Source organism: Emydura macquarii, unplaced genomic scaffold (genome assembly GCF_026122565.2).
Source record: "Emydura macquarii macquarii isolate MOO-44397 ecotype Brisbane River unplaced genomic scaffold, CSIRO-AGI_Emac_v2 contig_2292, whole genome shotgun sequence".
Taxonomy (NCBI): Eukaryota; Metazoa; Chordata; order Testudines; family Chelidae; genus Emydura; species Emydura macquarii.
The window spans coordinates 2338928-2359006 of NW_027132429.1; the positions used below are offsets into that span (position 1 = coordinate 2338928).

At 60.9% G+C, this 20079-nt stretch overlaps 3 protein-coding genes across 3 annotated transcripts; all 3 read left to right on the forward strand.

Moving 5' to 3' along the window:
- The first annotated feature begins 211 nt into the window (after nt 1-211).
- Nucleotides 212-4052, forward strand: CLPP (caseinolytic mitochondrial matrix peptidase proteolytic subunit). Its single transcript, XM_067560379.1, has 7 exons — nt 212-286; nt 1107-1208; nt 1546-1617; nt 2112-2208; nt 2346-2533; nt 2886-2991; nt 3534-4052. Exons 1-7 carry the CDS (start codon nt 269-271, stop codon nt 3695-3697), a joined length of 747 nt encoding a protein of 248 aa, XP_067416480.1. The 5' UTR covers nt 212-268; the 3' UTR covers nt 3698-4052.
- Nucleotides 4053-7007: 2955 nt separating this feature from the next.
- On the forward strand, nt 7008-16626 carry LOC137161350 (afadin- and alpha-actinin-binding protein A-like). Its single transcript, XM_067560533.1, has 12 exons — nt 7008-7176; nt 7736-7939; nt 8828-8938; nt 9828-9963; nt 10398-10473; nt 10680-10839; nt 10924-11050; nt 11455-11600; nt 12457-12636; nt 13258-13375; nt 14739-14907; nt 15484-16626. The coding sequence occupies exons 1-12, from the start codon at nt 7018-7020 to the stop codon at nt 15623-15625; spliced, it is 1728 nt and encodes a 575-aa protein (XP_067416634.1). The 5' UTR covers nt 7008-7017; the 3' UTR covers nt 15626-16626.
- A 190-nt stretch (nt 16627-16816) lies between these two features.
- On the forward strand, nt 16817-19581 carry ALKBH7 (alkB homolog 7). The gene is made up of 4 exons (XM_067560534.1): nt 16817-17117; nt 17420-17593; nt 18203-18327; nt 19097-19581. Exons 1-4 carry the CDS (start codon nt 16851-16853, stop codon nt 19221-19223), a joined length of 693 nt encoding a protein of 230 aa, XP_067416635.1. The 5' UTR covers nt 16817-16850; the 3' UTR covers nt 19224-19581.
- The last annotated feature ends 498 nt before the right edge of the window (nt 19582-20079 follow it).

A 20079-nucleotide genomic window follows, 5' to 3' on the forward strand; every position in this document is an offset into this window, starting at 1 on the left:
CTGGCTCCCAGCCCCGCCTCCTCCCGCTCTAACCATTAGACACCGCTACCCCTTCCCCAATCAGCAAGAAGAACTACAACCCCCAGCAGTCCCTGCACCGCCAGGCATGCTGGGAGCTGTAGTTCCACCCTGAGGGACCCTGATCACATGACAACCACAGGCTCCCCCGCCTGAGCGGTGGGGAGGGGTCAGAGCATCACTTCCGGGTGGCGGGGGTGGGGGAGGGGCTGGCACTGGCGGGTGGCTGGGCTCAGGCTGTAGCAAGACGATGTTGCTAAGAATAGCAGTGAGTGGGGGGGGGCGCACATGTGGGTGCTGGCTGGGGGGGCCTGGTATGGAGGGGGCACGTGGGGGCTGGGAGCCCGGACTCCTGGGTTCTCTCCCCAACCCTGTGAGGGGTGGGGGTCTGGTGGCTAGAGCACGGGGCTGGGAGCTAGGACTCCTGGGTTCTCTCGCGGCCGGGGAGGGGAGTGGGGTCTAGTGGTTAGAGTAGAGGGGACCTGGGAGCTAGGACTCCTGGGTTCTCTCCCAGCTGGGGGAGGGGGTCTGGTAATTAGAGCGCGGGGAGCCAGGACTCCTGGGTTCTCTCCCCAACTCTGTGAGGGGAGGGTGTCTAGTGGTTAGAGCAGGGGGCTGGGAGCCTGGACTCCTGGGTTCTCTCCCGGCTGGGGGAGGGCAGTGGGGTCTAGTGGTTAGAGTAGGGGGCTGGGAGCTAGGACTCCTGGGTTCTCTCCCGGCTGGGGGAGGGTAGTGGGGTCTAGTGGTTAGAGTAGGGGGCCTGGGAGCTAGAACTCCTGGGTTTTCTCCCGGCTGTGGGAGGGCAGTGGGGGCTGGTGGTTAGAGCAGGAAGCGAGGATTCCATCAGCGTCACTGGGCTCGGATCCCTCCCCGGGGTGGGGGTGCCGGGGGCCGGCACTTGTTGTGCAGGGAGGGGTCCCTGCCATGGGCTCTGCTGGCAGAAGGCAGGAGATGCTGCGAATGGGGGCTGGGCACTGAGCGAGTTGTGGGGTTGGCTTTGGGGTGGAGGGGGCAGGGGCGCTAGAAGGTGATGTGTTCCTGGGGGGGGTCTCTCTCTCTCCCCTGACCGGCCGGGTCTCTGTCCCCAGCGTGCTGTCCGGCCCAGCTGCCAGGCACTGACGACGCACCGAAGCCTCCACCGGACGCCTGTGAGCCACATCCCGCTCATCCCCATCGTGGTGGAGCAGACGGTGAGCTGGGCCGATGCCCCACAGCCCCCTGCTTGCCCAGCCCTTGGCTCCCCCTCTTCCCCCCTTCTCTGCCAGAGCCCCTCACTCCTGACCCACGGCCCCCTGCCAGCCAAGCCCTGGATCTCCCTGGACAGGGCCTGTTCGGATGATGACTTTGGGGCTGATTGTCTAGGGGCAGAACTGACCCCCCCCCCAACTCATTTCACTTGTGAGCTGCAAAACCAGGCCTCTCACGCATGATCATGAGTCCTGCTCCCTTCCCGGCTCCCTCTGCCCCCCCCCTGGTGCTGGCAGCAATAATCCTCCAGCTGGGCTGAGCGCCCTGTGTGTGTTGCAGGGCCGCGGCGAGAGAGCCTACGACATATACTCCCGGCTGCTGCGGGAGAGAATCGTGTGCGTCATGGGGCCGGTAAGTGTCTGCTTCTGGCTCAGCCACCCCGAGCCCTCCTGGGCACACGCAGCCCCCATCCAAGAGGAGATAAAGAGGGTTGGATCCCCCTGTCTCTAATGGGGGAGCGGGGTCAGCCAGGGGGCTTCCCACTGCCTGTGACAGTGTCCTGCTGGGCCAGATCCCCCCACATACACTGGGGCCATCAAACCCCCTTGCCACACTGTCAGACCAACGTCTACCCCTGTATCCACTCCACCTCCTGCAGTGGTGTGGTATGGTTTCGGGCTAGCAGAATTCCTTCCTGACCCCTGCCAGCAGCCGTGCGCCCTGAAGGAGGAGTCTGGCTCAGCCTGATCTTCCCTTCTCTGAGCTTACGAGAGTTAATGGCTGTGAAGTGATTCCTCCTTGGGAAAACACCCTCAAACCACCCCAGCGGCTGCGTTTGCCTCCTCTGGCTCCTGCAGCAGGGAGTTCCCCAGGTCGGCTCTGTGCTGCCCCCTTTCTCTCTGCAGATTGATGATGGGGTGGCTAGTCTGGTCATAGCCCAGCTGCTCTTCCTGCAGTCAGAGAGCAACAAGAAGCCGATCCACATGTACATCAACAGCCCTGGTGAGTGGGAGCCCGGACTGCGAGCCAGGAGCTCCCCCCACAGCCAGCGCTCGGACCTTGGCCCCTGCAATCACCCTCCTGCTGGGTGAGTCAGAGATCCTCTCTTGCCTGCGGTCATTCTCCGCTTCTCCCTCCAGGTGGGGCCGTGACCTCGGGGCTGGCCATCTACGACACCATGCAGTACATCCTGAACCCCATCTGCACCTGGTGCGTGGGGCAGGCAGCCAGCATGGGGTCGCTGCTGCTGGCTGCCGGCTCCCAGGGCATGAGGCACTCCCTGCCCAACTCCCGCATCATGATCCACCAGCCTTCGGGAGGGGCGCGGGTGAGTCCGGGCGCCGATCTGCCCGCTGTCGGGAGTGGGAGCTGGGGGGGGACACAGCGACAAGGTCAGGATGAGCCTGAGCAGCCCTGAGGCTGAGGACCGAGTGGCCCATGGGGGCAGATTTCCCCTCTGGCTCCTGGTCCCCGGGGATCCCTCTGGGGTAGGAGCCACCCTTTTACCCTAAGGTCCCCGCTCCCGAGTGGATAGAGACCCACGGTCGTTCCCTCCGACCCAGGGAACAAGCTCAGCACGTCTCTGTTCTGTCCCTGCTGCGGTTGGGCGAGTGGGGGGGCAGCACCCCCTGCCGGGGGCTCCGTGCAGCCAGGCTGCACCTCACGGGCGTTCCCCACAGGGTCAAGCCACTGACATCGCCATCCAGGCCGAGGAGATCCTGACGCTGAAGAAGCAGATCAATGGGCTGTACTCTAAGCACACCAAACAGCCCCTGGATGTGATCGGTGAGTCTCCTCTGATTTGGGGGTGCCCGCTCCCCAAAATCTCCCAGCTATCGCGTGGGGTCTCCAGAGGAGAGGGCGGCTCTGCTGGGGGATGGTGGGGAGAGGAAAGTGGGGACAAATGTACTGGGCTTCCCAAAATGTCTGTATACTACTGGAAAAATCGGAGGGGGTGGGGCCCCAAATTTCTCTCCATGGGCCTAGATCCATGCCCCCACACAGAAAGGTCAAAGTTCAGATCCTGAAAGAGGGGCGACCAGCTGTCATGCTTCAGGGCATCCGCTGATGGCTACCACAGGGGTCAGGAAGGAATCCGCCTGAGCTGAAGGGATGCTGTTGGCTGGACTGATGGGGTGAAATGTCTCAAGCAGTGCAGGGGCACCAGCGGGGCTAGGACCCTCTGCTCTTCAGCTCCAGATGTGCCGGTCTCCAGGAGGATTGCCCCGGGCTGCTGCAGTGTTAAGGCTTTTATCCCTGCTCTGTCTCTAGAGGGTGATGTGCCAGCCTGGGGCACCCCTCACCTCCCCCGTGCTCTTGTCCTGCAGAGTCTGTCATGGAGAGGGATCGCTACATGAGCCCTATGGAAGCCCAGGAGTTCGGGATCCTGGACAAGGTGCTGGTCCACCCCCCTCACGATGGGGAGGACGAGCCGGAGCTGGTCCAGAAAGAGCCTTCCCCGTCCTCCTCCTCTTCCTCACCTGAGCCCTGAGAGCCCCCCTTGCTCGGACAGGGAGAGACGCGGCTGGTGCCGCCCCTGGTGCTTTGCCCGGCTGGGGATGGTGCCCGCTAGGAGGGTGGAAGCTGGGAGATACCAACCCCATGAAGCGGAGGGGTGGGGGCAGCACGGGATTACCACCCCTGCTTGATGGATGGAAACCACAGGCCCCCCCACTGGGTATCCCCTCCGCTGCGCCACCAGCAGCTGGCGAGATGCATTGGTCTGCGCTGGGGAGTGTCCGGCAGGACCTGGTTTATTTTGGTACCTTTGGGTGGTAAGAACACGCCCCCGTTTAGAGTCGTTAGCTGAACGATTGTTATTAAATTAAACTCTCCGACTGTTGGCACTCTGCGTTGGGTCCTTTCCCCTGTGACGTCAGCAGGTGAAGACGCGTGGGACAAATATTTCTCGAGACGGGGAGTGTCTTTAAGCCCCCTCCATGCTCCCCATATCCCGGTCCCCTTGTGTCTCTTGGCACAGCCTCAGGGCTGCTCTGACTTGAGTTCTGCATCCCGCCGACCTGCAAGGAGCAGAAGATAGCCCACAGTCCGTGTGCTTTGGCCATCTCCCCACAGCAGCTGGGCCAATCCCTGCACGAGGGTGATTCTCAGCAGGCCTTTGCTGACCCATCTGTGCTGCCAGAGTGACATAAAGCGGCCTTCGTCTCACTGCGAATCTGGTTGCTTGCATGTTTTTTATGTAGCCCCATTTGTGAAAAGAGCCAAACAGGTTTACAGCAGCCACCTCTGGGTAGAGCATGGCAGCTATTTAACAGCGCACAGCAACGCCGCACAAGGATCTGGCTCACTCTGGGCTGAAATGCGGCCCCCTCTGGGGTGGGGCAGGGAAGCTACACAATAGCTCTCGTAACAGGGTGAGGTAGTGCTCTGTCCCTGGAGAGAGGGGGGACTTGAGCCTTTTACAGCTAGACCGGATAAAACGCTGGTACCGTGTGATGTGGAGCAATGGTTCATTGGGCTGGGAGGAGGGATGAAAGGAGAGCAAGTGTGTCTGTTCCTGCACGGCCGTCTAGGCCAGGAAGGGAAGCCAATGCCATCGTGGGCGGACTGCGGAGTGAATTCTAGGGAAGGCAGATGGAAGTTGCTTCAATGGGGGTTTGGGTGTGGGCTCCTGTGTGAATGTAATGGGATCTTTGGGGGCCACAAGGAGACTGGGCCTCAGTTTCACCTCCTGGAGGAAGCACAGTGCCTCCTAGCACCCTACTAGGGCACACTGGGGTCAGCCCTGAGGTTGGGCCCCTGCCCCGCTTCCCGCATGCCAGGGCCAGCACTGACTCGCAGCGTGGCTTCCTGAACCCCCCGCCCTGCGTCCTGCAGCACAAGGTGCCTGGGTGCCCAGCGTGGGCAGTGCTGGCTGAGAGGGCGGAGCTGCCCCAGGGAGGGCCGGCTCCATTGCCCGTAGCTCGCAGAGACCGTCCATACGATCCATGGGCCTGGGACGGGTGAAGAGAAACGTCCTGTGCTGCTGATTTGCAAAGGAGAAGGGGGGGGGGGAATGTGTCTCTCTCCATCCCTGTAGTTCCCCATCTACAGTCTAATGGCCAGCCTTCTACTCCCTAAATCTCCATCTGCGCCCCCCTTCCGGTGCCCATCTGCTCCGCTCTCCAGCTGTATACACGCACACCTATATACCCCTCAGAGCCACAGCGGCTCCTCTGTGCCCCGCTATGCCCTGCACGCTCCCTACACCGCTGTATTCCCCCCATATGTCTATAGCCCCTGCAACTCCCCCACGAGCCACACACACGTGGCAGATGCCAACCAGCCTCCCTGTGAGCCTATGACTCCGGCCCCGAAGGACTACAATTCCCAGCATGCCCCTCTTCCTAGCCACGCCTCGCCTCCGCTTAACCAATGCCATTGGCTAGCCCTGCTGCCTTTTCACCCAATAGAAAGCCACAAGGCGGGGCGGAATGGCCAATGGGAGAGGCTCGGGGGGGGGGGGGGCTGTTTGAAATGTTCCCTTGGGGCAGGGAGGTGCCTTCTGTTTGCTGGTTGGTTCAGCTGAGCTGGGTGTGTGTGTGTGTGTGTTGTGGGGCTGGCTGGCTGGCTGGGGGTGTGTGTGTGTGGGGCTGGGTGGGTGTGTGTGTGTGTGTGTGTGGGTGTGCTGTGGGGCTGGCTGGCTGGGTGTGTGTGTGGGGCTGGGGGTGCAGGGGAGGGTGGGGGGATTGCTGGGAGGTGCTGGGTGGGGGGTTGCTGGGTTTGGCTAATGGGGAGGATGGGTGGGGCTGAGTTGGCAGGTCGAGGGGGTTGGGCTGGAGGTGGCAGGTTTGGGGGGCTGGGGGGCTGCATGTGCTGGATGTTTCTTTGGGGTGTATCTCAGTTTGCACTGGAGTGTCCGGTGTTAGGAGCCTTCACCCCCTCCCCCGCCCTCCATGTGAATGCTGTCTGAGCCCCGCGGCTGAGCAGTGCTGGGTCAGGAGCCCTGTGGGTGGCGTCACCCGTGGGGTGGGATGATGAGGCCCCTTTGGGGGGGGGGGCTGAGCCCCCATCTTTCCTACCAACATGGGGAGCTTCTCCCCCTTTCCTCTCAGGTTCCCATTGGTCTGCTGTGGGGAGCCCTGGAGAACTCGGGGTGCCCCCCCCACACAGGAGGCAGAACCATCAGCAGGTAACCGTGAGTGCCACAATCTGGCTTTGGGGCTAACGACCTCAGGTGCCCCTCCCCTCGGTGAAGCAGGGAAGCTGGTATTTGCCCCTTCTTTGCTGGGGAAGGGAGACTGAGGCACAAAGAGAGAATGGGACTTGAGCCAAAGCCCGTGTCAGATCTGGGAACAGAATTCAGGTGTCCTGATTCCCAAATCTGCGTCTCTAACCCCTCCTCTTCCTCGTTAGACCCCACTCCCCTCACAGAGCCAGGAACAGAAACCCGGAGTCCTGGCTCCCAGCCCGCTGCTCTACCCACTGCACCCCCCTGGGAAGCCGGGAGCTCAGGGCAGACAAACATCTCGGCAGATGTAGGGTCCCCACCCTTCAGAGGGACCTGGGTGGTTCCTTGCCCCGACTCTGCGCAGGGAGCTGGTTCCATATCTGAGTGCCAAGCCCTGGGTGGCAGCATGGCACAGTGGTTAGAGGAGTGGGGTTCCTGGGGGTTTCTCTGCCTGTCTAGGGTTGTAACCAGTGGTTACAGCGCAGGGCTGGGAGCCAGGACTCCTGTGTTCCATTCCCAGCTGCGTCCCAGACTGACTCCAATCTCTTGGGATAGCTACTTCGCCCCGGTCTCCCGTGCTGGTGCCCAGATTTTCCAGTCTCGCTCCTTCCCCCTCCCCGACTGCAGAGACCAGGGATTTAATGGCCAAGTACCTCGCCGACCTGGGCGTCTCTTCCGGGGCAGGGGCCAGCCAGGCCCACCCTGATGGCCTCCTGGAATTGCCCGAGGGGCCCAGCGAGCCGAGCGGGGTCTTCTGCTGGAGTGCCAACATTGATCGCTGCATCTCGTACCTCAACGAGGCAGGTGGCATCCTGGGCGCTGGGCAGGGAGGGATTAATATTCCCATGGCAATGGGCTGGGCCTCTGTCTGTACTGCCGAGGGCTGGTTCCTGCCTGGATGGGGGTGGGCCCTGTAAACCCTCGGAGCTCCTTCCACAGGGGGATCCCCCGCTCATTGTGAATGTCCTGGGACAAAGAAAAGGCACCTTTCTGGCCTAGGGGGATTCCCCTGAAATAGCACCTCTGAGGACAGCCAGGCTGCGGGGGGGCCCAGCCCTGAAATCTGACCCTTCTTGGCACAGACCCCTGGGGCCCTCAGTGTGAGAGCTGGGTCAACAGGTGGGGGTGGGGAGTCAAACTGGCCAGCACTTGGGGCTAAGTGCACAGGAGGTGGGGGAGAGGGGTGGGGTTGATGGGGCGGGGCTACAATTGGGCAGGGGTGGGGCTAATTGGGGAGGCGGGGTCACAACTGGGCAGGGGGTGGAGTGAATTGGGTTGGATTTTCTCAGGATCCAAACCCTGCCCTGTCCTGACGTGACACCCCCGCCTCGCCCCGGTCTGGCCCATCTGCCCCTGCAGGAGGTGACGACCCTGGGGCTGGCCCCGCTCTATGTAGACGAGGGCGTGGAGGGGGGCTTCGACCTCCTGGCCCTGGTGAACGGCACTTACGCCCTGCTGCAGCTCTGCCGGGAGGCCTCGGCCAAGCTGGGCACCATGGAGGCTGAGGCTCTGAGCCGAGCTGGCGAGCTGGACTACCTGAGGAACCGGCAGAGCAGGCTCAAGGTCGGCACCGGGGCGAGAGCTGGAGGGGAGGGTGGGGCGGCTGTGGTTTGCACCAGGTTGGGGGAGCCCTGTGGGCCCAGCTGGCTCGGTGTCAGCCTCCCTCCGAGCCCCGCTGCGTTGAATCAGACCAAGGAGACGCGCCTAGTTTTGTGCTGTTTCTCCAGCAGCGGTAGAGACCAATTACCCTGGGCCGTTGTCCACCCACAGTCCAGGCCGGTGCAGTATGTTGGTGGCGGTGGGAACCACCCAGTTTCTTCCTGACTCCCCATGTTCGTTATCGCCGTGTGCTGAGGTTTGTTACTGGACCGCCTCTCTTTTCGCTCACATCGCTGTAGGTCAGAATGGATTCAGGTGCGCTACTTTCCTGTGGCGGTGAGTTCCACAGGCTGACGGTTGGCAGGAGAGCAGCGCGTCGGGGTGGGGCAAAGACTTTGAGCTGAGCAAACAGGGAAACTTGAGGGGTTACATGTGCGGGGAAAGGTCCGAGCTGAGCTAGGGAATAGTTTCCCAAGAGACTGAGAAGAGGCCTCGCCGTTAGAATCGTTGATGCTCTGGGCCCTGGAGAGCGCTGTGCCTGGACTGATTCTGCCCTGCAAGGTGGGCTAGATGCTGCCTGCTGGGCTAACAGGGCGCCCTGCGGGAGGCAGGCAGAGCGGTAGGAAAGACCTTTACCGGGTAAACATCATCACGCCAGCCCTGCTCTCCTCTTCGGCCTGCCCCGGTGCAGTTACCGGAGGTGGTTTCCCTGCCTCTTGCCCCTCTGGGGGATGAAGGGACGTGGGAATCGGACAGGGCCCCGGTGGGCTTGGTGACTTCCGCTGGTCTCACGAGTTGGTGCACACGGGAGCTGCCTGCCCCGCTTCCACCGTCTCTCTCTTCCCCCGCCAGGCGCAGGTGGAGGCCTGCGAGAGGGAGATCGCGGCCGTGCGGGGCAAGGAGCAGCAGCTGCAGAGCAAGAACAAAGAGCTGCTGGGCTTGCTGAAAGGAGAGAAGGAGGAGGTGAGGGGCGCGGGACGGGGGACCTGCCCGCCAGCCCACCTGGCTGTCGAATCCCACGGCAACCTCCAAACCCCCTCCTGTCCCACACCCCGGGTGAAGGGGACCATGGAAACCGCCAGACTGGATGGGACCCGGGCCCATTTCACCCGCCTCCCGTTTCTGACCAGGGCCAGCCCCAAATGCTTCAAGGGGGAGGGAAGAAACACCACAGAAGCGGTTGTGGGATGATCTGCTCCCCACATGAATCCTGACCCCAACAGAGACTGGCTTGGGTTGATCTCTGTGCATTAACTGTTACAGCCCTGCCTATTGGTATCCACATCACCATGCAGTCCCGCTGTAACGGTTTCCTGTGGCAGGGAGTTCCACCAGCTATTGACGCAACAAGCTGTTGTGCTGCTGGAGTGACGCTGATCAGGCCTCGGTCCTAGCTGGGCAAAGCCATTGATGACAATGGGGCTGGGGCAGGTGCTGGGACATCGCCGCTGGGCCGCCACCCCTTCCACTGCCCGCCCACCCAGAAGCCCCCTCGGCCCACCCACCCCGCATCCCTGCCACCCTACTACGTGCCTGCCCAGAGGTACCCTCAGCACCCTCCATCTGGAGGCATGGCTGAAGTGCTGGCTGGTGACGATGCGTGAGCAGGAAGGAAACCCGACTCAGATCCCCGGCACGTGGAGATCTGAGCTATTGGAAGCGAGCGGATTTCGCGTGCCGCCGGAGATGATGGAGGCGCATCTGACGGTCAAGCCGAGCCAAGCCAAGCATTAGGCTGGACCTTGTGCTCCTCGGGGCAGAGGTGATGGGGGGAGGGGAGCGTAGCCCTGCCCCCAGGGCTCCCACACTCAGAGCTGCCCCGGTTTTATCCCTGCCTTGGGGTGCCCAGCAGGCGGCGAAGCTCCTGGCCACCCTGGCCAGCCGCGGAGCGCAGCACCGCCACGAGATGAGGAGGAAAGAGCAGGAGATCAGCCGGCTGAAGGAGAAGATGAGACAGCACCTGACGGACAAGAGGGAAAGGCGTGCGAGTGAGTGGGTAGTGCTGGGGAAAGCCAGGGTGGGTGGGGGAGACCTTCCTTTGTGGATCTGCCTTCCTCGTGCCCCGCTGAAGTTCCCATCAGATTCAGGCTTCTCCACTTGCTGCGTTCTCTGCGGCTGTTAAACAGCTGCCAAGCTGAGCCCCAGGGCCAGCTGCATTTCAGTGGTGGGTGAGTGGTCCCTGCAGAGGGCTCTGGGGATCCTTTCTACTGGAGGAGGAAGATTTCAGCCTAAAGCTAAAGTTCAGGGGAGGTGGCATTGTCCTGTGGCTAGAGAAGGGGGCTCTAGAGGCTCAGGACGCCTGGGTTCCATTCCCCAACACTGGGGAGGGAGCGGGGTCTAGCGGTTAGAGTGGCGGGTTGCGGGGGTTAGCTCGTTAGGGCCTGGCCTGTCGTTCTGAGAGTCCCGTCCGTGCTCCCCACAGCCATGGAGATTCTCAATACCCTGGGCCGGGCTGATGGCCGAAGGGCAACTTGGAAAACTGGCAAGTCACTTGACAAGTAAGATGTGATGTGGGCGCTGGGCTGGGCGGATGTGGTGCCCCAGGGAGTGGGTTGGAAGCCGTAGGGGAGTCTCTGGGTGGGTGGTTACTGGGGGCAGTGGGGGGAACCCCTGGCTGGTGGGGGCAGTGGGTGGGTGCTGGGGGGACGGTCGGGGGGGGGTCTCGGTGGGCAGGTGCCCGTGACATCGCTCCCCGCCCGGGCAGGAAGGAGGAGGAGATGTTCCACTCCTTGCTGGCGGCCCGGGAGAAGCAGCTGCAGGAGCTGATGTTGGAGAACGTGGAGCTGAAGCAGCTGCTGGACCAGCTGCGCCAGGACGTGGGGGGCCTCCTGGGTGAGGACGGCGTCACTGCCAGCCTGGCCACGGTGAGCTCTGCCCTCCGGGGGGGCGCTGGTGGGGGTGGCTGCCTCCCTGGTTGCTCACCCCCACCTCGGTTCCCCCGTGTGCAGGCAGGAGACGCGGAGCCGGTGCAGGAAGGGAGCCGCCTGTCCAACGTGATGCGGGAGCAGCTGACAGGCAGCGTCCGGGCGCAGCGGCGCAGCCCCAAGAGCCACGCGGAGAGTCTCGGCAGTCGGGGTACGACGCCCTCCTGGCTGCAATCTCATCGGGGGTGCCAGCCCCCCCCAAGCGATCTCCTCCGGGGCACCCACATCCACTACTCTGCACCCTGCCCTGTAGAGACCCTCCCCACTTCCTACATGGAGGGGGATTCAGCCCAGGGTGTCTCCATGGTGCCCACCAAAGACCCCCCCAGCCCCACTCTCCCCACTGGGCTGAGAAGGGGGCTCGCCCTCCATGTTCGCTCAATCCTGGGGCTCCCTTCCCACCCCACCCACCAGCGGGACTGCTACCAGCGCAAGTGGAGAGGAGAATCTCCCCCACCCCCATGCAGCCAGGAACGATGCCCTCGTCTGAAACCGCCCCCCCCATCCCACCTTCTGGAGCTCAGGGATTCCTAAGCCCTTGCTACGTCCTTCCAGCAGCGGCCCCCGGCTCCCAGGGGTCCGAGGAGGAGGACGGGGACCACGTCATCAGCGTGACGGACCACGACAAGGAGATCCTGAAGCTGAAGGCGGAGATCGAGGAGAGCCAGCAGCTGATGGCCCAGCAGCGGCAATGGTTCCAGGTGAGTGTCCGTGCAGGGGGGTCTCCCCTGGCGGGTCCCAGGTCCCTTAGTCCAACCCGCTGCTCAAAGCAGGACCAACCCCGACTAAACCATCCCAGCCAGGGCCGTGTCGAGCCGGGCCTTGAAAACCTTCAAGGATGGAGATTCCCCCACCATGAGAGAGAAAACCTGCCTTAGAGTGAGAGACTCCAGGTGCTAAGCAAGGAGCAGGCTGGAGGGTGACTTGCTAGTGACGTACAGAACAGCCCTTGATAATAGAGGGCTCGTCCATCTAGCGTCTAACGAGCCAATGGCTGGAAGATGAAGCTAGAGAGATTCAGACTAGAAATAAGGTGTAAATGTTTAATGGTGAAGGGAATTAACCATTGGAACGACTTACCAAGGGCCGGGGGTGACTCTCCACCACTGGCAATGGGACGCCTTTGGAAAAGCTCTGCTCCAGTTGAAAGGGGGATGAATTCTGGGAAGTCCCATGGCCTGTGTTAACACACGAGCCCCAAACCAGAGAGAGACAAAGCAGGCTGCTCCGCCTGGGGAGTCTGGCTCTGGCTGCAGGCTCCCCTGCTGAGGCCCCGGCTTGCAAGCAGCATCGGGAAAACCCTCCCAGTTCCAGCCCAGTTGTCAAATCCGCCCTGGTTTTGCAGCTGGGTTTCCCCACTTGTGCGAGCTCCGCGTGGAGTTGTTGCTCCGACGCAGTGTGGGTCTGTCTCCTTTTGGTTGGAGCAGGTACTGCAGCCTGGTCCGTTCGCTCAGGCAGCGTGACCCAAAGGTGCTGGGTTCGATCCCCTGCTGCCCACACCTCCAGGGGATTGCTGCCTCCTCAGGCCTGTGGCTTCTCTCCCCGTCCTCCTCCCAGGAGCAGCTGATCGCAGCTGCCAACAATGACGATGAGCTGCCGGCCAGCCTGAAGGGCTCCTACTTCCTGGAGGAGCAGCAGCAGCTGCAGGAGGAGCAGGAGGCGTTCCAGCAGCAGCAGCGAGCCTTCGAGGTGGAGCGCAGGAACTTCACCGAAGCTGCCATCCGGCTGGGGCATGAGGTGGGAAGGGGGGCGGGGCTGTCAGCTAGCCCTCTGCGTCCTCTTCTGTGCCAAGCCACGCGGGCTCACGTTTAACCCTACAGGGGCCGTGTCTTGTGCATCAATTGGGACGGCTAGCGAGACCTTCCTCTGCATTACGTGGCCAGACACCTGGGCCCCATTCTGCCTTCGGCTCCTCCTGAAGGGTGGGAATCGCTCCCTAAACAGCCGCCTCCCTCTTGGGTTGGCTTCTGGATTTGCTGGCTCTGTGGGTCGTTTTTGGGGGGGCTGGATCTGTCCCTTCTCCTTGGTTCTCAGTGGCATTCTGAAGGCCACACCCTCTTAGCCACCGGCAGGTCCCAGGGTCACTGGTGCAGCGGGATGCAGGGGCAAGGCCGGGGTGGCGGGCAGTGCTTGGAGTCTGGCGCACCGGAGCCCCCAGGGAAGCCATTCGGAAAGTTGCCGGGGGCAGTGGAAGCTGGGATTCGACGCACGAATATGACCAGTGGGGAGGGTGTTGAGAGGAGCCGTCCGTGTGCTCTGGGCACTGAAGCGGCCGCAGCCGGGGGGGCTCTGAGGAAGCCTGCCCTCTCTTGCCCGGTGTCCTGGAGCCTTATTTCTCCTCTTCCCTTCTCCCGCTAGAGGAAGCAGTTTGACGAGGAACGAGCCCTGCTCCTCAAGCAGCATTTCCTGAGCGCCACCGTGGGCCTGGAACTCAGAGACCCCAGGCGGAGGCAATCGGCCCCACTGGCCGCCCCAGGTGAGTGGGGGCCGGGCTGGTAACCGGCTTTCCCATCGAGGCCCGAGGCCAGCAACCTTCCTCTCGGCTCGGGGAAGCCAGCAGCCACTGTGTCCTCTTCCCAGATCCCAGCCCGACAGCAGAGGCGGGTGGTTCCACGTGGAACGGGGATGTGCCGACCTCCATCCACCTTGCTGGAGATTGTCTCTCTCTGTCCACGCCACTGCAGTGACTTCTTCCCTGCGGGGAACCGGGAATGCCGCTCCGCTCGGAGAACCCAAAGCAACCTGAACTGGCAGGTTCTGTTCCCGTGTCCCTCCCGCAGTGACTGGAGACTTCTCCTGGGCAGACAGATCCTACCCTAGTGAGATGGGGTGGGTAGATGCAGCCAGAAGCAGAGGGCTTGGCAAGAATAGAGGCGGCTGTGTGTGTGTTGAGGAGCCTTAATTCCTCCCGCCATCATCCAGTCCCCGCTGCCACAGGCCAGCTGTGTGTCAGCTCATCCCCTTCCTAACCCTGTCCCCACTCGAGTGAGGTCATGGCCCCCACTGCTCCTATTGGAGGCTGCCCCGACCCTCCCTTCTCTGATGGATACAAACCTGCTTCTTGTTTCCAGCCTAAATCTATTCCTGGCCAGTTTATCCCCTTTGGGCTCATGCCAGCAGCGTTCCCGAGCTTCTGTAGCTCTTCTCCCACCCTGCTGTACCCCCCTACCCCGTGCTGGGTATGTCTAGAGACAGCAATCAGATCCCCTCTTGGGATAAGCAAGCCGAGCTCTCTCGGTCTCCTCTCATTCCCCCACTGTCCTGGCAGCCCTGCTCTCTGCATCTCTTTCCACCGCACTAAACCTGGGACACCCGTCATCCCACCGGCGGGTGGGTGGCAGGTGCCACTGAGGAAGCAGACTAGACTCGGATTAATGGGAATGATTTAAAGGAGCGGGTCCTCAGCCGTTGAGTTTTCAGGCCCTTGGGTAAGACGGGTTCCCACCACCGCTGTTTGGTTCCCCAGTCGCTGAGATGAGAGAGGCGCTGCAGGCTCTCGATGGCCGTTGGGTGGGATCTGAGCAGTGTTTACCAACCTTGGGCAAGGGGGGCGCTCACCACTTGTCTTGCATTGCTGCTCGCCACTGGCACCCATGGTGCCCCGAGTCTGTAGGGCATCTGACTGGAAGCAGAGCTGGTGCCAGGGGCCTGGATTCCTCCCGGCATTCTTGACTGAAGGCCCTCACGCACCCATCATTGGCTGTACCTACTCCAGCGTGGCCTGTGTATGAGTGCTGTGTTTCTGCACCCTTCCCTTCTCCTCCTCTCCAGGAGTAGCTGGGACTGAGTCCTAGCCCCATGGCTGCTCCTAACCTCCCTCCCTTTCCCTTCCTCCTCAGCTGCAGAACAGGAAAATCTCCTCAGGACAAAGACATGGACCAAACCCACCTACACCCCCCACCCGAGGGCCAATACCCCAGCCCTGCTGGTCAGAAGCAGGCACCTCGCCCCCAGCACCCCCAGCACGGTGGAGCTGTTCAGGGTGCTGAAGCTCATCCCGGATAACGGGTACGGTGTGGCCTGGGAACGCTGCTCTCGGCGAGGTGGACTAGGCATATTTTAGTCATTCCCAACCTCTTTGGTCAGCTGCATGACGGCCACCGCTGAGCCCTGGGTTATACCCGTGCTGGCATACAACTGCAACCAATCCACCCATCTTCAGAGCGTGGGCTTCTGCAGTTAAGGGGCTGGGGACATAGAACAACCCTAGCGGGTCTTGAGTGGTACATGGGTTGCCTGGAAAGCAGGCCCAGCACAGGGGCTGATTGTTGAGGAAAGGGAAGGATATGTACAAAAGGTTGGTCACAATGTAACTGAGCTGGGACCTGTGCTAAGAAGTGGGAAAGGCCCCACCAAGGATTTGAGATGGGTGGTGGAGGTGGGAATCGGGGTGTGTCTGGGAGAAGCTGGTATGCGGGGCAGAGGGGAGTTGATTAGCAAATACACCCTCCTGTAGGATTCAGGCATGAAAGAGCAGCTGACGCTGTTTGGGACCTTCTGGGAATCCCCATGGGTTAGAAAAAGAAAATGGAATCTGGGTTCTAGCAGAACATGCTTCTGAAATCTCTCCTGATCACCCCACAGACCTACACCCTCTGCACAGCCGAGCCCACACCGCAACAACGAGAAGGAAAGCCCCAAAGATGCATCTTGCCAGACAGAGAGCGAAGACTTCTGGCCTATTAGTGGTGACCTTCTGGACCATTTCTTAGACAGCTCCTTCTAGCCCCTCGCTGCGTTTACATGGAAGAGCCTGACTTGGGTGCTGCTTGAGCGCAAAGACACTTGGTTTGACCTGACCGCTGTTCCCACCCAGTTATTCGATTGCAGGAAGAACAGGGTCAGCCACTCCCTGCACTGCACAATCTTTGACCACCAGTAGTAACACTTGTGGGGTGTCTCCCCTGCCCCCAGAAGATCTAATCCACCCTGATGAATGCTACCTCCCTGCTCAGACCTCCCTACTGCAGTCTGTCTGGATGGTGACTCGCTAGATGAGATCTCACCATAACTCCCAAATCATGAGCTCATCTTCCGAGAGGAATCCCTCCTATTGCCTGGGAGCTTTTTAGCCTTACTGGAGGTTTCTGATATTTTTACTTTTTAGCTGTCGTGCTTTTAAATATTGGACTGTTCTCTAGACACCAGGAAACTCTGCTTGCTCAGTACCTTTCTCCACCGACAACCCGCCTCGGCTGAGGGGTACCAAACGCTCCCACCCACCCCATGGATTGTGAGTGGAAAGAACCGGCCTTGAAGAATGGAGAAGGGCTTTTCCTCCCCTCTGCTGCTGCCTTATCCAAACTGGTCTCCCTGGGCGTGGGGGGAGTTCTGAGCTGCTTTTGTATTTTGTTATAATAAAGAGACGTTTAAATGAAGAATGGTTTTGGCTTGCAAAGGGGGTGGGGGCAGCTCCACGGAGCGGCTGTGACGTGCATGAGAGCAGAGGCAAGATCCGCACACAGGGACAGCCTTGCCAGGCCGATGGGGGCCATTTTGGAGGGGCTGTTGGGCGGGGGGCGCTGTCAGGGGGGTGTAGCTGCCGGATGGAGCAGGGCTCCTGCTTCCTGGGGGTCACAGCTGGCACCTTTCTTCCCTGGTGCCTGGCATTGAGCCGGGCCGGCCCCTTTCCCCTCCCGAAGGCCTGGCCTGCTCCCCCTACCCTGCCCCAGCCCCCCCAGTCCCACTGCCCCCACCCTGCCTCTGCATCCCATCATGCACTGCGGTGGTTGTCAAGTCACTTAATCCCCCACAATGCATCGGGGGGTCAGGGACGGTCGCCATGCCCCTCCTTCCCACAATGCACTGGGGGTGGGGTCACGGATGCCCTGCCCATGCCCCTCCTTCCCACAATGCACTGGGGGGGGGGGGGTCAGGGACGGCCGCCATGCCCCTCCTTCCCACAATGCACCAGGGCTTCATGCCCCCCGCCCTGCGCGCGCCCGCCCACAATGCACCGCGCCGCGGCCCGGCTGCTCCCCGCCTCCCCGGCCTGGCCTGGCTCTACGCGCCGGGCGGCGGCTGCCTGGCCCCGGCGGGCCCTGTGCGGGGAGGCCCCGGCGCTGGTGCGGGCCTCGGGCCCGGCCGTGGCGCGGCGGCTGCGGGGCCAGGCGCGGGTGCGGCCCGGCTTCCTCAGCGGGCCCGAGGAGGCGGCGCTGGGCCGCGAGCTGGAGCCGCTGCTGGGCCGCCGGCGCTACCAGTTCGACCACTGGGACGGGGTGAGCGGGGGGCCCTGGAGGATGGGGCCCCTGGGGAAGAAGGGGGCGGGGCTGAGGGGCGGGCGTGGGGCTGGGGGAAGAAGGGGAGGGGCTGGAGGAAGGAGGGGGGACGAGGGGCTGGGGGCCTTGGGGATGGGGGGCTGGAGGAAGAAGGGGGCGGCGCGGGGGGGGGGCCTGGGGCAGGAGGGCTGGGGAAAAAGGGGACGGGGCTGGAGGAAGAAGGGGGCTGAGGGGGCGGGGCTGGGCGTACCTGGGTCCAGGACAAGCTGAGTGTTTCCTCCTCCTGCCCTTCTCTCATCCAGGCCATTCATGGCTTCCGGGAAATGGAGATCTCCCGCTGGAGCCAGGCGAGCCAGGAAATCCTGCAGCGGGTCCGGGATGCGGCCTTCCCGCCAGGGGTGCCTCAGCTCTCGCTGGTCCACGTCCTCGACCTGGATAAAAGCGGCTACATCAAACCTCACGTCGACAGCGTCAAGGTGAAGCTGCCGGGCTCCCGTGTGCCGTGGCTGGAGGGTTGACGGGACGAGGGGTAGAAAGAACAGAGACGTTTTGTCGCATCCTTCACCTTGAGCTTCATCTCCCATCCTGAGCAGGGTACGGTCGAGTCAGTGCGGGGATGGGAAACCTTCCAGACCCCGGACTCTGTCGGGATTGGGGTGGGTGGCTCAGCAGGGGATTCTCCCCTGAATCCATTCTGACCCCAGCACCATACCGGGGGGCCGTGTTGCTCTCTTGGCTGAAGGATAGAAGGAAAGGCGGGACTAGTCGGCAGTGATGATCCTGTGGTGTTTTTTCAATGGGGGTGGGGTGTCGCCTCGCATCCTGGCCTAATTCCAACTTGGGTCAGTAGCTAAATTTCCCTGCAGTTTCGTTTTGGATATGTGATTCTTCCCTCCCTCTCCTAAAACTGTCTGGTGTTTCTCTGCGCTGGTAAACAGCTGCTGCGCTCCACCCCAGAGGTGCTTGCATTCCATGGCCGGGTGGGAGACCTCCATGCATGGTTCCAAAGGGCGAGGACAGACAGTGCAATGGAAATGCTTGGCTGCATTCCTGCCACTTACTGTTACTTTTCTTCCCCGCTTTAGTTTTGCGGCTGCACGATTGCGGGTCTGTCCTTGCTGTCCTCCAGTGTGATGCGGCTGGTCAGCGAACAGAACCCAGAGGACTGGCTGGAGTTGTTGCTGCCGCGCTGTTCACTATACATCCTCAGGTAAGAACGGCCCCTCGGGTGAGGGCGCAGAGAACCCTGGACACGACAGCACCTTATCTCTGCTATCAGAGGCAAGCTGCTCCTGCTTTTGTAGAATTTTGTGGGAGGTGCCAAAGGAAGGCTCTTTGCTGATGAGTGAGATGAGTTAGCTTCGGGAAGGGGGGCGGCATTGTTGTTAATCCCTAGGCGCTGTAAGCGCTTACCAGCAGCACATCTCAGTGTGCTTTACCAAGAAGGCCAGTATAATTATCCCTGTTTTACAGATGGGGAAACTGAGGCACGGAGTGGAGACGTGACATACCCAAGGTCACGCAACAGGCCAGTGGCTGAGCCAGAAACAGAACCCAGGTCTCCTGACTCTGTCTCTACCCACTAGGCCGCAATGCCGCTCTCTTTTAGTGGCAGCTGCGTGGGGAGACTGGGCACCCTGATTTCAGTCTCAGCACAGAGGCTAAGGACACTGAGCTCACCCTGAGAGGTTCTATCTTAGGCCGTTTTTTGGCCCAGCCCCATAGTATCTGAGCACCACAGTCTTTACTGTGTTTATCCTCACAACCCTCTGTGGGACAGAGCTGGGCTATTATCCACAATGTACAGCTGGGGAAACTAAGACACAGAGACTGGATGACTTGCCCTGGTCTCACAGGTAGTCAGTGGCAGAGCAGGGAATTGAAGTCGGGTCTCCCTATTTATAGGTTAGCACCCTAATTACTGAGAGGCCAGTGGCCCTTGGGCTGAGCTAGACTTCCTGTCTTCCCTCCCTTCACAGAGGCACGGCTCGCTATGAGTTCACCCACGAGATCCTCAAAGACGAGGAGTCCTTTTTTGATGGCCAGAAGATCCCCCGAGAGAGGAGGATTTCCGTCATCTGCAGGAACCTGCCAGTTCCAACATAGAACCAGACCCAGGCTAGAGACGCTGGTGGAGCCCTGGCTTCCTCCCCTCTCAGTGCTGGAGCAGAGCTGAATGGTTTCAGTTGATCTGGTTGACATTTTCTCCCCATCCTGCTCTCAGGGACCTGCCCATGGAGGTTTGTAGCTAAGACTCAGGCAGGGGACATCTCCCTTCAACACACAGCCGTGGAGGAGTCTGCGGATATGTGCTTCCTCGACAACCACCCAGGTACCTACTGTGTCACCAGCAGTGCAATTAACGAACAATTTAATGCACCATGTTGACGACGCACAGGGCAAGGGAAGCTGGCTTGATTGCATAGTCCGTGTTAAACCCAGCAAGTAAAATATACAATAGAAATATCTGCCCTGTGATCTTTGTTACGGGGGAAGGGGTGACTTTAACAATAGCCAGTAAATATGATTCAGATAGAAACGTGCTGCGTTTGTTTGTTTTTAAATGGAACCGCTGGCTCTAATTGGTGAACTTAAATTGCTTCCCTTCCCTCATTCAAATACTTTATTTTAACATGTAGATTTTTCAAAATGCATTATTAATAATTCTTGTTACAGTAACGCCTAAAAGCCAGCCATAAACAGGGCCCCGTCGTGGTATGCCTAACGGACCATCCTGTGCTAGCTCAAAGGAAATCCTCCTTTCCCAGCTTTCTCTTAAAACAGCCACACGTCTTTTGATCATTTTCCCGGCTTTTATTAGTTTGAAACCACCATGTACACTTCAGCTGTTCCCAAGACATGCCTGGAAACACACGCACAAACAAACAAACAAATCCCCGACTCTCTAGTAGCGGAAAGAAGCAAATAAATTAAACAGAGACTCTAAGAAGCTCAGGCAGGG

What these genes read in the sequence shown, in the direction of transcription:
- CLPP (XM_067560379.1), top strand. An exon ending in CCATCGTGGTGGAGCAGACG is followed by an intron (nt 1,209 to 1,545) that starts GTGAGCTGGGCC and finishes TGTGTGTTGCAG; the next exon opens with GGCCGCGGCGAGAGAGCCTA. An exon ending in AGCCTTCGGGAGGGGCGCGG is followed by an intron (nt 2,534 to 2,885) that starts GTGAGTCCGGGC and finishes CGTTCCCCACAG; the next exon opens with GGTCAAGCCACTGACATCGC.
- LOC137161350 (XM_067560533.1), top strand. Translation starts at nt 7,018, where the DNA reads ATGGCCAAGTACCTCGCCGACCTGGGCGTCTCTTCCGGGGCAGGGGCC. An exon ending in ACTGGCAAGTCACTTGACAA is followed by an intron (nt 10,474 to 10,679) that starts GTAAGATGTGAT and finishes CCGCCCGGGCAG; the next exon opens with GAAGGAGGAGGAGATGTTCC. An exon ending in GGCCCCACTGGCCGCCCCAG is followed by an intron (nt 13,376 to 14,738) that starts GTGAGTGGGGGC and finishes CTTCCTCCTCAG; the next exon opens with CTGCAGAACAGGAAAATCTC.
- ALKBH7 (XM_067560534.1), top strand. Translation starts at nt 16,851, where the DNA reads ATGCACCGCGCCGCGGCCCGGCTGCTCCCCGCCTCCCCGGCCTGGCCT. An exon ending in CTCACGTCGACAGCGTCAAG is followed by an intron (nt 17,594 to 18,202) that starts GTGAAGCTGCCG and finishes TCCCCGCTTTAG; the next exon opens with TTTTGCGGCTGCACGATTGC. An exon ending in TGTTCACTATACATCCTCAG is followed by an intron (nt 18,328 to 19,096) that starts GTAAGAACGGCC and finishes CTCCCTTCACAG; the next exon opens with AGGCACGGCTCGCTATGAGT.